We start from the raw sequence: 21,673 nt of genomic DNA, 5'->3' as shown, positions 1-21,673 counted from the left end.
AGATGGAAGAGAGGCAAAATTCCTATTGAATGTTACTATCGGGACGATATAGTCAGTCCTCACCGAGGTTAACTGAGTTTGTCGCAATAATAAACTGGCTTATTATAGGGTTCCTCGATGAAACTCACGTGCTGTTAATATTTTTAGAACGCCCACTATGCGGCTCATTTTCGATGGTTAAACGACCATTATTAAACACTAAAGCCCATTGATGTGCAGTTAGAAATGAGGGAGCAGGTTCTATTAACACTTTCATTAGCAAAGGGTCCCGGGACACGTGGGTATCGCGGGTAACGAGACCTCTGACTCCTTAGCTAAGAAGCCCGTTTTGCCACTCCCTTCTGCGGCCATCACAGCCACGGTTAGCAAATGGGTAACTACCACCCACAAGCGAGCTTGGCAGGCTGAGAGAGGCTGCAGATGGACTAAACTGATGTTACCTGTCATGTCCGATCGACTGTCGCAAACCTTCCTGTCATTAAGCAGAGGGGAGTGCAGACGGCTGGTTGGACTGATGACGGGCCACTTTCTGTGCGCAAGGCACATGGAAAGGTTGGGCATATCAGAGAGTGTACTCTGCCCAGCTTGTGAAGAGGAGGATAAGACGGCGGATCACTTACTGTGTGTCTGCCCCGCCTTCGCTCGAATCAGGTGTGAGGTCTTTGGCGCTGATGTGTTAAAACGCGACCATCTTGGCTCCTTGGCACCATAAGATCTACTCAGATTTCTTCGGAGATCGGGTAGATTTAAAGAAAATTAAAAGGGAATCCAAGTGTAGTACAATGGACTCAATTAATGTCTGAGTGCTGCACTTTGCTAGTTGTCCCGACAAAAAAAAAAAAAAAAAAAAAAGGGGTTCACTCCCAAGCAAAGAATTTTATCACGGCGCGTTGCTCGATTCTTTCCATTAGAAGAAAATACATAGGCAGGCCAGCTTCAAATATTTCGAAAATAATCGCCAGATCGAAATACAATTTTTATGTATTCTGTGCAATAGCCATTAAGCGCGCTGTAGTCTTACGTTTGCAGTGATTGATTCCTTATTCATTTTGTCTTGTTATCGCAGCATCATTCCAGTAAGTTTTTTTTGTCAGTAGAAGCATTAGAAATCGTGCCATCAGCGACCTGCCAGGGACCTTCAGAATAACTGACTATATATTTTCCAGTCGCAAATACCTCCAAGATCCTGAAGAATTTCATACCTGCACGGGACATCTGTAGAAACTATAAAAGGACTCATAATCTCTGCTCAACTTCGTCATAAATTATATTTCTTGCATTCTTACCCTTTCGAAACTTTTCGGCGACATGTGCTGCCACATTTGCTTCGTCATAGCTTCAATCTGCCCCTCGCATTACCACGGTTGCTTTTTCTTCAATCCAATTGCTTTTACTTTCCAACTTTTGTTTATCGAATAAAAAGTAATTTATTAAATTTCAATGCAAAATATTGCAGCGGCTGTTTGGCACAAATATTTTCATAGAAGATTTGCTATGCGCTTTTCTGTGTGAGTGTGTGTGTGTATGTACAACGCATAGCATTTCATTAAAAAGTATGAGGCAAACTTTCTGGGCGCACAAATTCTACCAAGTGCAATGAGTGTGAAAAGTATTCTTGCCATGCTTGAGATTTCTTGGAAGTTGTGTCATTATTCGCTCTGTTCTTGTTTTTGCTGTGTGTCCTTATTTCACTTAACTTTATTATGTGCGCTTGTGTATGTTTGTCGGTTTTTGTTCTTTCCTTCGATACGTTAATCTCGCATAAAAATTGATGGCGCATTTGCCACAACAAAGTTGAGCGGTGCTGCTGCAACATGCTGGCATATCATTTATGCGGACAATTTGGTGGCTGAGATGTGCTTGTTTTTATTTTGATTTTTCTTATTCTTTTTCTGACTTCTATGTTTTTTGTTTCAGTTTTTTGTTGTTGTTTTGTGCATTTGTTGTCACAGTTTCTTTTTTTTAATATTTTCTCACACTCACATTACAGCTTTGGCGTTTTTTCTGCATTGCCGTGATTGTCATACCGGGCGTATGTGGAATTTGTCATTATGTGCCAGCGGGTTGCCTGCACGCTGAGTAGCACAACTTTTGTTAAACTTACTTTTTGATCGTTATTAATATGAGTTTGACGCGTTCGATGGCAGGATGTGTGCCAGTAAGTGTGTATAAGAACGGTTGTGTGGGTTGAGCAAACTGAACTGAACTGAAAATTTATGCTGGCTGTTAAGGGTGGGGTTTTAAGGATATGCGCTTTTGGCTTGAATTAGCCAGCAGTTTGTATTATCTGAAATCTGTATTCTTCACATAAAGCTACTTAATTGCTCAGTCAAGGCTTAAAGCAAATTACCAGCATTGTGCTGACATGACAAATAGACAAATATTTTCGGTGTCAAATCACGCCCTGGTATTCTTCATCAAGCATTCATCTTTCCAATGTACCACCTAAACCACATAATTTGTATTCATATCTCTTCTTCTCCTATCTTTTACTCACACATTTTACATATTCATCTACGCACACTTTCTTATAGCATTTTTTCTCAACCTCCTTCGCTTATTTTTATCGCTTTCCGCAGGTGGCGTGGATGCATTTCGAGCAATCAGCCATATTGACCGTTCACAATCACGTGATCACGCGTAATCCACGCATTAGTGTCACACATGACAAGCATGACAAACACCGTACATGGTTCCTGCATATCAATAACATACAGGAGGAGGACAAGGGGCGTTATATGTGTCAAATAAATACGGTGACAGCGAAGACGCAGTACGGCTTCGTCAAAGTTGTTGGTAAGTCTTAAAAAAAAAAAAAAGTTCATACAAATAAATTTTCGCAAATAAACGAAGCTCTGGGAGTTACCAAATCTGCTTATGTAAATATTTAACAAGCATAAGTTGTGGCAAGCACAAACCTTATGCGCTCAGCTATGATAGAAAAGAGCGAAGTCCCCCTAAGGGCATATTTGTATAGTTTTCCACAAATGTTTATTTACATACGCATGCACATAGTTTTATTTATCTTTCCACCTTTGCTCGCGTCAACAAAGCACGTACTTGCTTGTTTACTTGCACACAGCCTAACTAACTGACCAAAGTTGTGCGTGAGATAATTTTTGCTTGCAAGTTAGCGAGTACTCAAACCCATTCGTTGTACATTGGGATGCCAGCAGGATATTTGTTCTCGATGTATTCTCTTTGTTCTTTAATTTTTGCTGCTTTATCTGAATATATATTATATAAAGATATTTCAGAATAAACAGCTGAGAAATAAAAAACATTATAACAAAAGGAAAAAAATAAAAAGAGAAAAATTATATTTTGCCAAATACTTTATTTTTGAATGATTTTCTTGATCTGAATGTAGAAAAAAATGAAAACTTTGCGGTTCTATTTTTTAATTCTTTTCTTGATATGAATATAGGGGGAAAAATGTAAACAAATATTTTTATAATTTTTTTTGATCTGAATGTAAAAAAGATTTTCAAATTATTTCAAATTTTCAAATATAAAAAGAAAAAAAATGTAATTTTTTTTGCTGAGCTTCGGTTACTATATTTTAAAAGTAGGTTACAATATTTTAAAGTATTTTAATGATTTTCTTGATCTGAATAAAAAAAAATTTAAACATTATTTTTAGAAATTAAGTTAAGTTTCTTTTGGAGTTTGGTTACTACAATATATTTTTAAATTATTTTCTTGATCTGAATGTAAAAACGAAAATCATTAAAAAAATTGTTGTTCTTTTGTGTTTTTTGAGTTTCGATTACTCTACTAAATGTAAAAATGTAAAACATGTTTTTGTTGAGTTGGGTGATTTTCGTGATCAGACTTTAGAAAAAAAAAATTTTTAATTTTTTTTGTTGAATTTCGGTTACTATATTTTAGTTATTATCTAAAAAAATTCCAATTTCAAATTTTTTTTATTTTTGAATTTCAGTTACTATATTTTAAATATTTTCTTGATCTGAATGTAAAAAATTCAAACGTTCTTCAATTTCTTTTTAGTTTTGGTTACTATAAGAAATGTAAAAATGGTTTTTAATGAATTTCGGTTACTATACTTTAATTAGTCTCTGGATCTGAAGTAAGAAAAACAATTTTTTTTAACTTTTGCGTTGAGTTTCGGTTACAATATTTTAATGAATTTCTTCATCTGAATGTAAAAAAAAATTTAAATTTTTTTCTGTTTAATTTCGGTTATTATATTTTATGATTTTCTTGAATTAAGTTTAACAATTTTTTTTTTGTCTTTTTAATTCCGGTTACCATATTTTATCGATTTTCTTGAGTTGAGTATAGAAAAAATAAAAAAAATTAAATGTTTTTTGTTTTTGAATTTCGGATACTTAGAAAAAATTAAAAATTTTATTTTATCCAGGTTATTAAATTTTAATTATTTTCTTGATCTGAATGTAGGAAAAGATGTGAAACAGTAAAAGAAAAAAATTTAAATTAAAAATTGTAATTGTTTTTTTCGGTTACTATATTTTACTGATTTTCTAGATTTGAATATAGCGGACACTTCTCCCATCCTCTTAAATCAATAGAGGCTAGCGTGCTGATTTTATGGTTATTATATATTTTATGGGTACTAAATTCAGAGCTGTTCTTATATTTTAATCAAGTCACAGAAACCGCTGCATCTTCGTTTGATAAACTGGCACTAAATGTTGCAGCTATGCGGAGAATGGAAAAGAGAAAAAATTACATACAAGTCTGTTTTTCGTTACGATTTGTTTTGAATACAAAAATTGCCCTTCTTGAAAGCATTTACCAATTTCTATTAAGCTCATCTTGGCGGCCGCCGTAGTCAAATGGGTTGATGCGTGACTACCATTCGGAACTCAGAGAGATAACGATAGTTCGAATCCCGGTGAAACACCAAAATTAAGAAAAACATTTTTCTAATGACGGTCGCCCCTCGGCAGGCAATGGCAAATGGCAAACCTCCCAGTGTATTTCTGCCATGAAAAAGCTTCTCATAAAAATATCTGCCGTTCGGAGTCGGCTTGAAAATGTAGGTCCCTCTATTTGTGGAACAACATCAAGACGCACACCACAAATAAGAGAAGGAGCTCGGCCAAACAGCCGAAAAGGGTGTACGAGCCAAATATATATAAATCATCTTGATTCTTTTCATTTCGGTGAATCTGAGGCGCAACTTTTGGAACCCAAAAATTTCAGTGGAATCTGTAAAACACGTATTTGGAATTTCGATTTCGGAGTCTAACTTCAGTTTCGTGTTTCCAAAATCGCGCTGTAGCCATTGTCACTGTTCGATAATAAGTTTTTGCCTAAATATTCTGTTCTAATAATTTGTAGGTCACGTCTCAGAAATAAAAAGTCACCACATATTTTAAATGTTTTCTGAACCTTCTAATACGCATACTAGGAAGAAAAGTAGATTCGTAGAGGACGACACATTTCGGGCAGAAAAATTGAACTCTATTCAAATCTTGCGCATTTTACAAACATTATTCGTGGCTCTGGAACTACCAGCAATTCATTTAACGCAAACTTAGATGGAAAACTGCAATTTTTGCGACTTTGAATTTTGCATCCCTAAATTAGTGCTGGAAGAAGGAAAGCTTATATAGAAAAAATATCTTTGTCACTTAGAATGCTTCTCTCATATCGACACTTATCTACACACATTCATGTACACAGGCGCGCATATATGTCATAAAGGAGCCCCATAAACTTACAGTGAGAGTTCCAGCAGTCTAAATGCGCTTACACTTTCGAATATCCGGTCCCCAAACGGAAGAAGCCATTACTTGCTTGTAAAATTGTTTCTTTACATTTTTAAATCATTTCCGCTTTCACTGTATAGCTTCATTCAATTTTTACAGTTCCATAAAATTTCTTTTTAGTACGTATTTATGTGTGTTTGATTAACAGCATGCACGGGGATGCATGACTTGGGAGAACTGTACTGGGGCATAAAAATCACATTACTCATGTGGGGTTGACATTTCAACATATGTACAATTACATTATTTGCTCGTTGGCTAGCTAGCAGCGCTTCTGCGCTCACGATGCGCGCTATAAAACATGTAACTCCCAGCATATGCACATTTGTGTGTGTGTGTGTGTGTGTGTGCTGTGCGTAAGTTTGTGAGCACATGAAATTGTGCACGAAAAAGCGGTGCTACACAGAAATTTAAAATTCATGCAACGGGAAGTTAGTTAGACAATTTATACGAATGTAACTGGGAAATGTGTGAATGTAGCTTGAAATCAAAGCTCTATTGATTTTTCCGAAGCCAGAAGAGTGGCGTGAAGGTGTGAATGCGCGTATTATATGTTCATATATCTATGTATGTATGTATGTAAGCAAACGATGCTAGCGCTTTCGTGGATCAACAGGCAGTGCGCGAGCGTAAAGATAAAACAAAAAACGCTGCTACACTTCCGCTCAACTTCACTCAAAGCTCAGCTTCTGTGAGAAATTGTTGAATGCGCGAATTCACTAACTGTTATTGATGCTGGCCAATGTGAGGTACGACTTTGAAACGCATTTGCACCGGTGTACCTTTCCCCACCCCTTTCCTTCCGCAAATAACCTTTCCCATTATTTTCGAAATAATTGTTATGTACGCATTTACACCAACAACGACATAACACTTAATACCATTTTTTCCGCCAGCAGCCATTGTGTGGGGTTTATTGGTCAGTTGCATTGCAACAAATTACAAAAAAATTGCTTGAAAAAAGATTGAAAATTGTTTATTTGCCTTTCGAAAATCGCCTACAACAGCATATCAGTAATGCGAAATGCAGCGGGAAAAAAATAAATAAGCGGCGTCAGCGAGTGTTCTGTGAAAACCAGCAACAAATAAAGTTGCGCGCATAAAACAAACAACTTAATGGCAACAGAACAAATACATATACATCCCATGCCACACTGTTTTCCTGTTGCACTTGTTTGTCTTTCAGATATATTTTTTAATGTATTTTTGCTTCCACAAATATGCCAAAAATTTGACAACGAAAGTGCACCCTTGGGCATCACTGGTGTGGTTGATACGCTGGCAAATAGTTGGGGAGAGGGGCAAAGGGGGCACTATGTGCTTGTTGTTTTTTTAAATGCAGTTCAATTAAAATTTTTTCCGTTTTATTGCCAATAAATTTATTTTTTGTGCCACCACTGACAAAGATCTATAAACTTTCCTCTCTATCCAAGATAACGAAGGTATTAAAAGAAAAGAAATATTTTCTTTTTTACAGTAAATTCGTACAAATTAATTTCTTAAAATTTTTCCTTTTTACTAAATTATATAATCACCTTGCTTGGCAACAAGCGTTTCAAATTTCCGATGCCGGATCGATAAAATTGGGTTTTCAGTAAAAAATCTGGAGCTGCGTTTTGCGCTGGCACTCCGCGTGTTGCAGGAAGCTTTTAACTTTAATCATTTGATGCACACTCATTGAGTCACTTATTGATTCAGCTGTCTGGGCTCAGCTGTTAACCCAAGAATAGCTCAAGCGTTCGGCGTTCTTCGATAAAACGATCGCAGAAGAATAACACGCGCTCCGTGCTTTCTATTGCATTGTTGTGCGCTTTCTACATTGGACAAAACGGAGTGCCCTCCATATGAAAACGATGGAGGTAATCCAAGAAGCATCCGTGATCACTCAATACTTGGGTCAAATAGTGGTCACATCTCCGTGATTCCTGATCACCCAATGGCTAATTTTGGGAATAAGTCTATAGTTTCAACGTCCGATAACAGACGAGCTGAATGGGCTTGCGAGTGACTAAAGTTAGGTAACACACGCCTTGAAATACATTGTGGGCATAAAATATGAAGTGATAGAAAAAATGTATTCTAATATCGATCGCCCCTCGACCGGCATTACCGATAACCTGTAATGTTAAACAATTTCTCTGCTAAATAAGGTTATCATTGAAAAAAGCATCTCCCATTCGCAGATGGCATACAAGTATACAGGGTTGCGCATATTCGACGGACCCATCTGGCAACCCTGTATCTTTTAACAGAGACGTCATATCGCTTAATGACATACGGCGTTGGAAGCGTCAGTCCAAGCAAATTTTTACCATGGAACAATACACGCCACGCGAGCGCTCCCAAATTGTTGAAATTTACATTCAACAAAAGAAGTCAATTGTGAAAACTCAACGTGAGTATAAAAAATTAAATAAAGTGAAAAGTGCGCCTTCTATATTAAGAACACCATTAAATGTTTGTATGAAAGGTTTTCGACTGGTGATGCTCTTTCTAATCCAAAGAGGCCAAATCAAAACCGACCAAGGCGATCGGATGAAAATATTGCTCTTGTATGGGCCAGTGTTGAGACGTCGCCAAGGACATCCAAAAATCGCCGTTCTCAGCAGTTGGGCATTGCTCGGACCACTTTACAACGTAAAGATTAAACTGACGCAAAGATTGTTGCCTGCGGGCAAGCCTCGGTGATTCGAATGGGTCCAAAGAGTCATCGAAATGGCTGAAGATGACGAGCAATTTTGGAACAAAATCATCATGTCCGATGAGGCTCATTTCTTATTGAATGGGATGGTAAACAAGCAAAATTGCCGTATTTACGCCACTGAAAATCCTCACGAAATTCAAGATACGACGAAAAAGTCACTGTTTGGAGCGGCGTTAGTGCGAAAACGATTATTCTGCCGTTTTTCTTCGAAAATGAAGATGGTCAAGCTGTTACCGTCAATCAGGAGCGTTATCGCGATATGATAACCACTTTTGTGATGCCAATTATTCGTCGAAAGCGTATGAGGCTGTTCTGATTTCAACAAGACGCCGTTCCACCACACACAGCTCGCACCACAATCGATTTTTTGAAGAAATGGTTTCCTCGTCGTTTGATGTCGAAAAATGGCGATTTTGACTGCCCACCGCGTTCGCCCGATTTAACGCCACCTGACTTCTTCTTGTGTGGATATTTAAAATCAAAGGTTTATATTAATAAGCCAAAGACCATAGAAGAGCTCAAGAATAACATCCGTGAGGAAACAACCGCTATTCCAGCCGAAATGTTAGCAAAACTATGGAAAATGCTGCAAAACGGGCACAATACGCCGTACAGGCTCAAGGCGGCCATTCGAGAGATTCAAAAAGCGATGACAACAAATCTACTTGAACCAAATAAAATGATTACTATCGTCAACATCAAAAAAATTGTGTTTTTCTTTGATTTAAAAAAAACACATGGGCCCGTCGAATATGGGCAACCTAGTAGGTATGGAGATACGGGGGCATGGGGATTAAAGAAAAAAATCTCAAGTAGCAACAGAGAATTTCTTAACTCCTGGTATTAATGCGCCGCCTAAAAAGGTAAGGCCATGACCACTGTGCCCTCTGAGAAGTACGAACTTTTATGTTATCGCAGCATTTCTTGCCTTGTCTTCCATACCTTTGACCATTTAACAGAAAATTCTACTACACTTTTTCCCAGAGTTTTTGCAAAGCCACTTTTTCGTCGCTATGATCATTTCTGCCGCGTTGTTGTTTGTGTTAGGTCTTCTGCTGTTTTGCATAGTTTGTTTGTGTTCCACATTGCAGCGCTTTGTCAGCTGTGGGGTAGCAAAACAAAAAGAAAGTAAATAAATAAACAACCGTTAAATGTTTTTGTTCGCTATTTACTGTTGCCGTGCTGTTGCTGCCGCTACAACATTTGTCAAACTGTTGCGCTGTGCGAGCGACGTTTTTCTGCCCGCGTACATTTGCATTTTGTCAAAAAAACGGGCAGCAGAAAAATCACACATAGCAGACTTTTGTACAGATTTATGCTGCAGCGCACAATAAAAACAGCAAAAAAAAAACCAAAAACTCAAAAATCTAAACAAAAACATAAAAGGAACGTTTTGCTGGCGACGCAAATGGCTTGCTCGCCCCCAGTTACACGACTACAGCCACTACCATTTATTATGGTTATGGTTGTGTGTCGCCATTTATGCTCAACATATGCCCCTATTTGTCACACAGATTTTTTGAACTTTTTCTGTCATTTGTCCGAATGGCTGTGCGCCGCACACACGCACACATTCAGGCGGCCAAACAGAGCCACCGCAGCTAGTGGCTGATGTGTCAACTTCTCCCAAAACCGGAACTTGTGTAAATACTGTCATTTCCGCTGGCTTTCACCGTACACAAATGTACCGGCACATGCACAGATACAAGTGTGTATACCGATATATTCACTCGCATTCGCACTTACACACAAATTTCCCTTTACGCTTTGTTGTGCGTTGCTGTCTGTTGCAACTGCAGTTGCCATCTCCATTTCCATATTTGAAGTTCTATTGTTGTTGCTGTTTGTTACCAAGTTATTGCTATCTATTGCCGTTGGCGTCAAGTATTTTTGACAGTTGTTATTCAAATATTTGCCATTTGTAAAATTTGCCTGTAATCGAAAAAGTTTTATAATTTAGAAGTTACAACTAAATGCAGAATTATGAATCGAAAATTCGCACAAAAATACCAAAATTTTGCCACATATTGAAATATTTTCCCTTTGCAACTCCTGGTGAAATTTTGATGGAAAGCCAAAAGTATCGCTCATTAGTTTTAAGTGGTGAAATAAATAAATATAATAGGACTATGAATAAGTTCGTGCGGTTTTTTTTCGAAATTGGAAACTTTATTGACGTAAAATGGTTACAAATTTAATATTCAAAATATTGTCCATCGCTTACTACTACTTTTTCCCATCTTTCTGGCAATTCACGGATTCCCTTTGTGAAAAATTCGGTCGGTTTTGCCGCAATCCACGAATCGATCCATTTTTTGACTTCATCGTAATTACGGAAGTGCTGGTCAGCCAGGCCATGTTGCATCGATCGGAAGAGATAGTAATCGGATGGCGCAAGGTCTGGACTATACGGCGGGTGGGGTAGGACATCCCATTTGAGCGTTTCTAAGTATGTTTTGACCACTTGTGCAACATGTGGCCGAGCATTGTCATGTTGCAAAATAACTTTGTCGTGTCTATCGGCGTATTGCGGCCGTTTTTCTCGCAGTGCTCGGCTCAAACGCATCAATTGTCGTCGGTAGACATCCCCCGTAATAGTTTCATTCGGTTTCAGTAGCTCATAATACACAACACCCAGCTGGTCCCACCAGATACACAGCATAACCTTCAGGCCATGAATATTCTGCGCCGACGTCGATGTTGAAGCATGGCCAGGGTATCCATACGTTGCCCGACGTTTTGGATTGTCGTAATGGACCCACTTTTCATCGCCAGTCACAATTCGATGCAAAAAACCCTTTCTTTTGTGCCGTTGAAGCAGTTGTTCGCATGCCATAAAACGGCGTTCAACGTCTCTTGGCTTCAATTCATACGGCACCCAATGGCCTACCTTTCGGATCATTCCCATGGCTTTTAAACGTTTGGAAATGGTTGATTGATCAACTCCCAAAGTTTTTGCAACCTCTTCTTGCGTTTGAGCCGGATCTTGATCGAGCAATTCCTCCAATTCGGTATCCATGAACTTTGGCGGCGCACCCTCGCGTTCTTCGTCTTCCAAGCCAAAATCACCACTTTTAAAGCGTGCAAACCACTTCTGGCACGTTCGCTCAGATAGAGCATGCTCACCATAAACTTCCACCAAGATACGATGACTTTCGGCTGCTTTTTTCTTCATATTAAAATAATGAAGAAGAATTCCCCGCAAAAACATATTATTTGGCACGAAATTCGACATTTTCAAGTGTGGTAAAAATATTGTTGTTTACGCTTCAAATAAAAAACTTATACTGACGTTTGTGCCTTACGACAGTAGCTCTCCAATGAATGTTTGGAAATGTGGATCGATGGAATAATAATCAAGTTACGCCATCTGTTGTAAAACCGAAACGAACTTATTCATAGTCCTATTAAAAAATATAATTTAGCAGTTAATCGCAAGGACATACGCTCTTTTATTTTGAACACCTAATTTTCTTCATGTAATTCTGTTTTTTCGAGTTTTGTTTAGTTGAATGTTCCAGAAAAGGGCGCACTTAGACGAGTATCAATACAAAAAGTGTAAAAACAATAGAAAGGTTGGATAGATTTCGAAGAGTGCTAATGAAATGAGGACCAATGAGTGTGACTATTTGCCTAACGAAAGCAGGACAACGTGGGAGAACACGATGAGGAAATTCAAGCCCATTGGATAGTGTCCGGTAAATATTTACATTAATAACGCAGGTTTCTAGCACCCGCACAGGTTTTCTGAGAGTCAAATTAGTAGATAGGAATCTCGGACAGTGAAAAATGCAGGGAATGAGAGAACAGGGTTCAAGGGATGCCCTGCGGTATTCAAAACACGCTTAAAATATCAGGGGGTCTCACAGTTTGATGAACTGGCAGATACCTCAGCAGTGAGTTCGAAATGTCTCATTAAATTTGCAATAGAAACAGGCACCATGTAGGTGGACTATTTTAAAATGCACAACTAATGAACTCCATCTGATATCGCTATGGACCGTACCGGTTTACGCGTGACTGCAAGTCAACCAGTTCCAACTAACCTAACTTATTACGAAATAAATCAAAATTTTTATCCGATGGTTTTACACAACCTTCTCTCGCTTTTTACGAGATGAGTTTAAAGTTTTTTTCACAGTTTCAATCACCCTTATCACGCGTTCTGTCTCTTACCGCCTTCCGTTTAAAGGTTGGCCTCTCGCTCAGATCATCTTCTCCATTTTCGAACCACATGCAATGAATTACAAGAGTCACTGTAAATTTAAATACTTCAGTTTTCTCACTACGCACCCCCATTCCTGTCGCCTTGTATTTATTATTTTAGCATATCTTAAAATTTTCCAGTTTTTCTGTCATACCTTTTATGTCTTCCAATGAAACTTTCAAGGGTGTCTACAAGTTCATTACATCGCAAAAAAAATGTACAAATAATAATAAAAATAAATACTCGTTGCATTTGTAAGTCAGAGTTGGCTCGTAGTTAAAAACTCAATTGCTAACAATTCACTTAGCGACACGACAACGCAATGCCAAATATTAATTTAACTCCCCGCTGACAGAATATCAAACAGATTTGCGTAGAACCAGCAACTAGCGGACACAACTTGGTGTTTAAAGAAAAATGGCAGAAAAGAGAAACAAATCTAACTTAAGCTACTTCCAGCGGAGCATCTGATTTTTATACCCATAATGCGTTTTATGTGCATGGAAATGACTGTCACTTCCGTAAAATGAAAAACAAAAACACAAGTAATTAAATCCGAAGAATATGAGCTGCAAGATTTCTAAATTTATATTAACAAGCACGCCAAATTTATATCTGACATGGCACATAAAGCAGGCATAAGTTTTTAGATCCTTTAAATTTATTGCCCAATTCGCAGCAATAAACCGGATTTCCAACTCATTCACTTGACAGGCCGTAACAATTTCATTTCTAGAAGAAATCTATGTTTGCTTGAAGTTAAATCCCAACAACTTTCACTAGTAGGCGAGCTGACAGAATGTCGCGTGTTTAAGCAAGTTTTTCTTGCTGTTTCCCTCGCTTGTAAACATGCAATATTTTTTATTCACTTACCTTCATTCATCCAGCTCATCTCCATACCTCTCACTAATGCATGTCCTTTCATCTGCTACCCACAAAAGTCAATATGTAAATGGTAGTGATAACAAACCATCCGGGCTATCGAGATCGACCAAATAAGCTCCTAACAAAAGGACGATCACCACACTACTTTCTACGCCCTCTGAATTCACAAGAGTTAGTGACCGACTGCAACTTCTACCTACCTATCCATAAGCCCCCACTCTCCATAAACTAGACAAAGATCAAAATTATTTTCACGCTGTTTTTTAATTCATGGGAATTTAATAACTCGAGTGTCTTGTCAAGACTCCCCATGCGACCCCAATGCAATTGATATATTTTCTAACTTTCTTGAAGAATTAAAAATAAATAAATAAATAATTGGCGCTTACACCCGTTTTGGGTGTTTGATCGAGCTCTTTTTCGTATTTGTGGTTTAACAAATGGGGGGACCTATAGTTTTTACTCGACTCCGAACGGCAAATGATTTTTTTTTATGAGGACCAGATATACACTTGGAGGTCTGCCATTGCCAGCCGAGGGACGACGGCTATTAGAAAAAAACTTTTTCTATCATGATGTTTCATGCACGGAGATTCGAACCTGCATACTTGTGAATGGTAGTCACGCACCAAACCATTCGGCTAGAGCGGCCGCCTCCGGCTGAACAATTACTACACGACTAAAAACCTAACCGATTTTTGTTTGGGATTCATAACTCAGTTTCCTTTGTTTACTACTTCTACTGGTGTGTAAACGCCGTAAACTCCAATACATACGACTTATGTATCATTTCAGTAGTTACGATTTACATACTTGGATATCTCTCTTTAATGTGGCGCTGCAACTTGAGCTTCCTTTCCAAGATGATGTCCAGGTACTTAACTTTGGTAGAAAGCGCCCATTCAGCGCTGAATGTTAAAACACGTTTTTTTTTAAATTAAGGGGGAAGTCTACTGTGACAAGGGAAAAAACAGGCTTATTTTCCGGATTTTATTTCTAACAAAATATTGCTCGTACATAAAATCTATTTAAACTCTTATCTTTATTATATATTTAAGTTTTTGAAAAAAAAATTTTAAGTCAAAATATTCAAAATGGCCGCTGTGGCACTTCTGCAAGCGCAGGTCCGCTTTTCTTAGGTGCCTAAACGGTGTACATGAAATCTTACGTTTCGGTGATCTAAAACAAAAAAACAAAATATTGTTATCATATACATAGTATTGACTCTCGTCTGACGTAGGATTATGTCGATAAAAAATTTTGGCGTTGAAAAAAAAATTCTTGAAATTTTTTTCTTTTTTTTTGCCTAAAATTGATGTTACTATTGTTTATAACAATTTAACAAATAACGATATCAAAAAAATCCTATGTCAGACGAGAGACACTATTACAGAGAATATATAATTAAATTTTTAAGCTGATTCATTTATCAGAACTCGTGATATCGTGTACACCGTATACAAAAACTTAGTTTCGAGAAAAATGCGTTTAAAGTTTCAGTTTTCAGCGTTTAAAGCTTTGGAGCGCTTCGGGAAAAGGTCGAAATTTCAACGAAGAAAAATTTAGCCAGCTGTAACACATATTGTACCTTATTTAAGAGGGTTCAAAGTATTTTTTAAGCTAATAAAAAAAAAATCGATTTTTTGAAAAATTCACAGTAGACTTCCCCCTTAAAGATCTTTCCCCTCACTACTCGGACCACAATATCCAATACTTTCTGTAATAAAAAAGAAAAAATTAATAATACATTTCGGTTAGGTGTTTGGCCGAGCTCCTCGTCCTATTTGTGCTTTCTGTAAAAACAGGGTGTGCCTGTTTATAGCGACAAAGGTAAGATCTTCAGCATGAGCATTCAGCACTGCATGACAGTAGACCACAGGCTGCAGAGATTGACTATTCAACACGAGATTCTATGGAGTAGACTTGGAGACTGGAGTGCACAGTGATGAATAGCTAATAATAGACACATACTCCAAGTCCACGCATAACGTTTTTCTTTCTTGAAGAATGCAAGCAAATTCTAGAAAAGTTTGAGGGAGCCCATTATGTATTAAGTAATTGACACTCATCTCTGGAAAGTATCGAGGAATATTATACAGGCTGCACCATCTTTTATGTCGGTATGTAAACGCTGAATAACTTTGTCATTGACTAACCTATCGACTTCAACATACATATTCTCGATAAGTCAGTTCAGTACAATTTCAACCATGGATCGCTTTACACCGAAACAACGCGCTGAAATAGCGACGCTATACATCGAAAACAGTCGATATAGGTATTGTTCCAACTCAACACGCATATCGCAAAAGGTATTGCGACAAACAGGCACCGTCTGACAAAACTATTCATCGTTTGGAGATCGTCAACATGTCGTTCATCAACGACCAAGACGTTCCAATGACCTTGTTGAAGCAGTGAGGGAGAGCGTTGCCAAGGAGCCAACAGTGTCGTATCGTCGTCGCGCTCAGAATTTTGGCGTCAGTGAAACCACAATGCGACGCATTTTAAAGGATGATTTAAATTTGTTTCCGTATAAAGTGCAATTGACACAAATAATATTGCCGACAAACCATTTACGACGCTCGGAATACGCCCAAACAGTCGCTCGAATGGTTGACACTGAAACCAATTATTGGAAGCAAATTTTAATGACTGATGAGGCACATTTCAAATTCTCTGACAGCGTGAATAAACAAAATTGTCGCATTTGGGGAACAGAGAATCCACATGAGATCCATAAAACGCCATTGCATGACCGGAAAGAAACTGTTTGGGCCGACATTTGTGCCAAAACCATCATTGGGCCATATTTTTACCGAGAAAACGAAACGGTCGATGGAAACCGATATCGATGGATGTTGCCTCCTTATGTTTGCCCGCAAATGCGTGATAAAGGTTTAGACGGTTACTGGTTTCAACAAAACGGTGCGCCATGCCACACTGCGAATGCAACAATCGAATTTCTGCAACGAATATTCCCGGGACGTCTAGTGTCAAAAAGAGGCGACATCGACTGACCCCCAGATCACCTGACTTAACCCCCCGGACTTCTTTTTGTGGGGTCATCTGAAAAGTTAGGTTTACGCCAACAAGTCGCAAACTATTGACCAGCTTAAGGCAAACATTTGTGCCGAAATCGACGCTATAAAACCCGAAATGCTTGACAAGGTGATGACAAACGCAGAAAAAAGATCTGAATTTGTGATTGCTAATAAAGGTGGCCACTTGATTGATATTGTTTGCAAGAAATAGTTTTAATAAATTGTAAATAACCAAACCAAATAATCTTTCCTGTTTTTTTTTTCAAAGTTATTCAATGTTTTCATGTTGACATAAAAGATTGCGCACCCTGTAGTGGCATTTCCTTGTTGGTCAGTGGTCCATCTATATACAAATTTTTGAGTTCCACAAACCTGTTTTGAGTTCCACAAACCTGTCTCTTGAAAAATTTGAGAAAAAATGTATGGGTTATTGATTTAAGGCCATCAGGCTTCGCAAGGAATGCCTTTCGTCTCTTGAATTTTGTTGAACATTTTCTACTGAATACGTATTTTCTAGCATAGCTTCCTTAGCTTGGAGCAAATTTTGTGCGCTTGGTGTAAAAAATACATCAGGTATATCAGAGATAAAAACTTTGAGAAGATATATCGATGTCGGACATTCAAAACAACTCCAGACAAGCAGCAAAACATCAAAACAGCAAAAGAGAAATAAACCAGATTTCCAGAAAAATAGAATGAGTTTTTTCAGCAAGGTAGTACAAGTGTTAAATGCGTGTGTGTGTGTGTAGGTAAGACCGAGCAGCAGATAGCTGCAAAAGAGTGAACGCCCAACACAGTAATTTAGCACTTTAGTAAAAATGTGCATCGGGGTGGGGCATAGATGTCACTACGGGAATTCTTGCACAATGTAAAAACAATAAATGAGGAAGAATAAAAAATATGCACAAAGAAATGGCAACAAAAGCGAAATGCATAAAAATGTTGGAAAACAGCATGGAAGGCGCACAAAACATTTTTCAACATACAAAATTCAACACGAAGCAAAGACAGCACAAGCGACGGCGCCAACTGGCGACATTGTGGGCGGATACGGAAAAGTGCAAAAAATGTGTTACAGCAAAAAGTATACATCCGTGCGAGTGGCTAGATGTGCATATAATTTAATATGGCAAATGAGAAACGGAAAAAATGCAGAGAAAAAGTGAAATGAGATTTAATGAAAATTGCATTGCAACACAGGCAAACAGTTGAAGCTTCATACATACCTACATACAGAGTACACCGTAGAACCCCCGTCCAAGCCGGGTTCAGCGCTGCCAGGGCGAGCAAGCACAAGAATTGAGCAGCGGATAGCGAGCAATGCGGAGGAGCAGCAATGAATGCCCGCCGCCGAGCAAGAGGAGTCAAAGTTGTATGTAAATCAGGCTGTGCACGTTTCATTGTGTCCTTCTGTATGTTCGCAGATAATGAAAACAGCTTAAAGCGAGATAAGAGCAAATTAGAAAAGAAGTGAGGAAAAACAACATAGCAAAGTGAAAATGGTTAAACTTTAACAAGCTGCAGGAGGGACTAATTATGAGTGCTCATAAATCAGTTGATAATTTGCACAATAGTTAAGCAGCATTTTGCTTGCGCTCACGCTCCTAAAGTAGAGTTTAATTGCAATTCAGTGCAACAATTCAATTACAAGCAAATTGGCTGTATGCAAACTGCGTTTAAACAAGAATGGATATGCCATTCAGGTTGCTGGTTGATTTGCTTTGCATTTTATTATGGGTGTATGGGTGTGTAGTCCCGCGGATATCCGGATGTTATTGGAGGTGCTGTAGCCATTTGGAAGATTATCGTAATTTTTCCAAGCGCTCTTGAATTTATTGAATTGGTTTAATTAGACGATAATTAGATAAACGCCTTTGTTCGCTGCTAATTGGATTAATCCGAATAAAATACGAAATGGATAAGGCGCAAAAATCAACGTCGTTTGAAGGGATGTTATATTTATTCTCGAATTATTTAACTTTAAATGATTGATTTTTTGGAATAAAATGCATTTTGGAGAAACGCGGCTTAGGTAATTAGATTTACTTAAGGGGGCAGATACCTGTACCATTTAAAATGGCGGATGTACACTCAATTCTTCTGGGAAGGTCGGAGCGGGGCTTCTCAATCGGCGGGCGTTGTAGCATCGCCGTCAGTGACCTGAATACAAAAAACCAAAACTTTTTTTTGTTTATTAATGTCATAATTTCTATATGAATTAAAAACAAATGAAAAAAAAATTCGCGGAATAAAATGCCATTGTAATCGGTTGATTTTTACTCGAGTTATCGTGCGCAAGGACAGACCCGCTGTCGAAGTGATATGGCTAAATCAACTCTTAATCGATTGGCTGTCTAATTTGCTCATTAGATAATCGCATGCAGACATTTAAATTTAGATGACTACCATTGGTTTCACTAGTAGTAGACCAGCTGCTTCCTTCTAGTGAGAGAAACCAGAAGCTATCACATAGATAATTTAACCCAAATAGCCATCGCATCTGTAGTGTCTGCCATACTTTCTATAACCGGCAGCTATTCATCTTTAAACTTAACTATATTTGAGTGAAACTTAGTCAGGCATACTCGTACATAAATCCAGGTAGCTTCGGTAGATTAAATCCAACTGTCTCGTCACTTCTCATATTCTGAATTTTACTCGTTTGGGCTTGTTTTCAACCTTAGTGGCAGTATCGAGAGATCTACATTTACTCTTTCTGATGATTGCAGAAGCTATCTAAGCAATTAATAGTTTGTTGCTATTATAGGTTTTCAACCTTCACCTGGACATCATTAGTAAACAGGTCCCAGCTGGAAAATATTGTAATGCAAATAGATATTATTTCCATCACATGTGGGCCTTAAAGTGGATTCATGAAGTCCAGTGGTCGTAGGATATTGTATTTGGTTAAACTTTATGCTGTTACAGGCAATCAAATCTCGTTTTATTCCGAGTATTTTATTAGAGAAATTCTTCGAGAAGGTTTAGTATACAATCTCGTATCACAAACTTCCTCAAGGGAGTCTAATTTAGTACCAGAAGCGGTGTTATGCCTAGATCATAGTTTGAATCGTGAATTTGTCAGCCAAAAGCTTCTTAAAAAAAGAATAATTTACAAATACCCCTTTCGCACAAGAGGTCTGTGCCTTGACCGTCAACGGATATGAGGTCTCGTACTAAACTATTCACTGAAGATTATTTTTGCACAATGAAGATTCTTAAACTTTTCTTGGAATAAAAAAATATATATTTACTGACTACCTTAACCAACATCACCAGCATAAGAAATGCTCGAAGAGGGTTCTAAAAGTATTAATAGCATCTTATTTGGCTACTTTTGTAAGTTGTCTTGACTTCTCAAGCTAATTTGCGTCTATGCAAACCCAGCAAATGTAGCTGAAGTCAACATGCTTTTCCCTCTTTTTAAGAAAACTTCAAATTTGCGAGCTAGGCTATATTTATTAAATTTTCAATCCGAGTAATGCATTGGTCAACAACGTTATTAAGCTAATATGGGATTTAAGGCCGATTATTCCGGAGCGGCCGGAGCATCATCCTTCTTTTCCTCGGAAGATGAACTATCACTTTTCGAACTATCTTTTTCCTCAGCTTTTCCACCTTCCGGCAAAGCTACTTTTACATCAGTTGCAGCCTCTTCGGGGTATGAAGCAACCATCTGAAAAGGTATAATGAATTTGAGTTGATTGGTCTACGTTTGTCTAAATAAGTAAAGACTAAAAAAGTTTAGAAGTGTAAGCAAAATGGAATCAATACTAAAAAGTTACTGGTATATAGTATAGTATGTTTTTCCTCTGATAATTCCAGGATTTTACTAATTTTATAGACAATTTTTTATTCCTAATATTGTTTTTTTTTGTTTTGTGCTCTTTAGAACCTTTAGTTTGATATTTTTGTATATTTAGAAAAAACTAAAAAAACTTTTGTTTTTTTTTTTCAAATTTCATTTTATCTACAAAGCCGTTTTATCTGATATGAGCACCAAATTGCGCAGCAGAATTATTTTTTCTGCCAATTATCGGATAAGTCACACCATAAGAGTGAGATAAGTTCAATCCAGTTAATCTCTCTAATGGAAAATAGCCGCGTGAGACTGGCTTAAAGGCTCTAAAAATGGCTTGAAAACTATCCAATTATTTGTCATGCCGCAATTCTTAAACAAATTTATATGGTTTCAAATTTTGATTAAACATTTTATTAGTTATCAATTTTAATTTTTTGATTATTTTTAAATATTTGTAATATAAATTTTCAGTTTTTCAATATGTAAAAAATATTTTTTATCCAAAGTTTACTTCGCATATTTCGTTTATGCGAACTTTTATTTTTAAAATGCTAATTTTAGTTTTCTAAATATGACTTTTATTTATTATACTTTGAAAATAATAAAACATTATTTTACTAATGTTACTGAAGCGAAATCTGAGGTTCCAATTTTTTAAATACTTATTTGAAATATGTGAAATTTTTTGTTTGTTAATTTTTTCAAACATTAATTCGAAATGTAAGCAAACTCCACGTTTCCGATTGAAATTTTGAAATATATTAGTGACGTAAATTAATTTTTTTGATTTTTCTCTTATTTTCTTCATAAAAATCTCACTTTTAAAAATTTACACGTTAAATGACGTTTATACTTGTTTTAATTATTCCTAAATATTTTTTACTTATTTAAATTTAAAATACAACTTTTTTCATTCATCTTCACAAGCTCAATCAAATTACCTGCAACACCAAGAGGGTGCACAATACAACCAACATTACGCTGCACTTGGCCATTTCTCCTTTGAATAATTTTGAATAATCAGCTATATTAGGATACCGAACTGTGTTGAGCGAAGGCTGAACTGTTACTGCTTTGGAAAATCTTTACTTGACCCTTTTATAGCTCTATCGCAGCTGAAAAAAGCAAAAACAATCAACACCTACTCTCAACTAGAGTTAGAAATTATTGTTTATTCATTTCAGAGCGCTGGCAAATCACATTATCCGCAGCTCGCATTTCTTATTACAATTGTATAAGCATCAGCGTATCAATATTATTTTTAGACACCTT

The 21,673-nt window shown here is 37.3% G+C and overlaps 1 protein-coding gene across 1 annotated transcript in view; it reads left to right on the top strand.

Moving 5' to 3' along the window:
• LOC128863409 (lachesin) overlaps positions 1-21,673 on the top strand; it is a 146,832-nt gene that overhangs the window by 44,666 nt on the left and 80,493 nt on the right. The window contains exon 3 of the mRNA XM_054102543.1: positions 2,580-2,796. Within this exon, the coding sequence (XP_053958518.1) occupies positions 2,580-2,796 (217 nt within the window). The remainder of the gene's footprint in view (positions 1-2,579; positions 2,797-21,673) is intronic.

Source organism: Anastrepha ludens, chromosome 5 (assembly GCF_028408465.1).
Source record: "Anastrepha ludens isolate Willacy chromosome 5, idAnaLude1.1, whole genome shotgun sequence".
Classification (NCBI taxonomy): Eukaryota; Metazoa; Arthropoda; class Insecta; order Diptera; family Tephritidae; genus Anastrepha; species Anastrepha ludens.
Note: the sequence above shows the minus strand (reverse complement) of the source record. Positions and strands in the feature narration are given on the sequence as shown.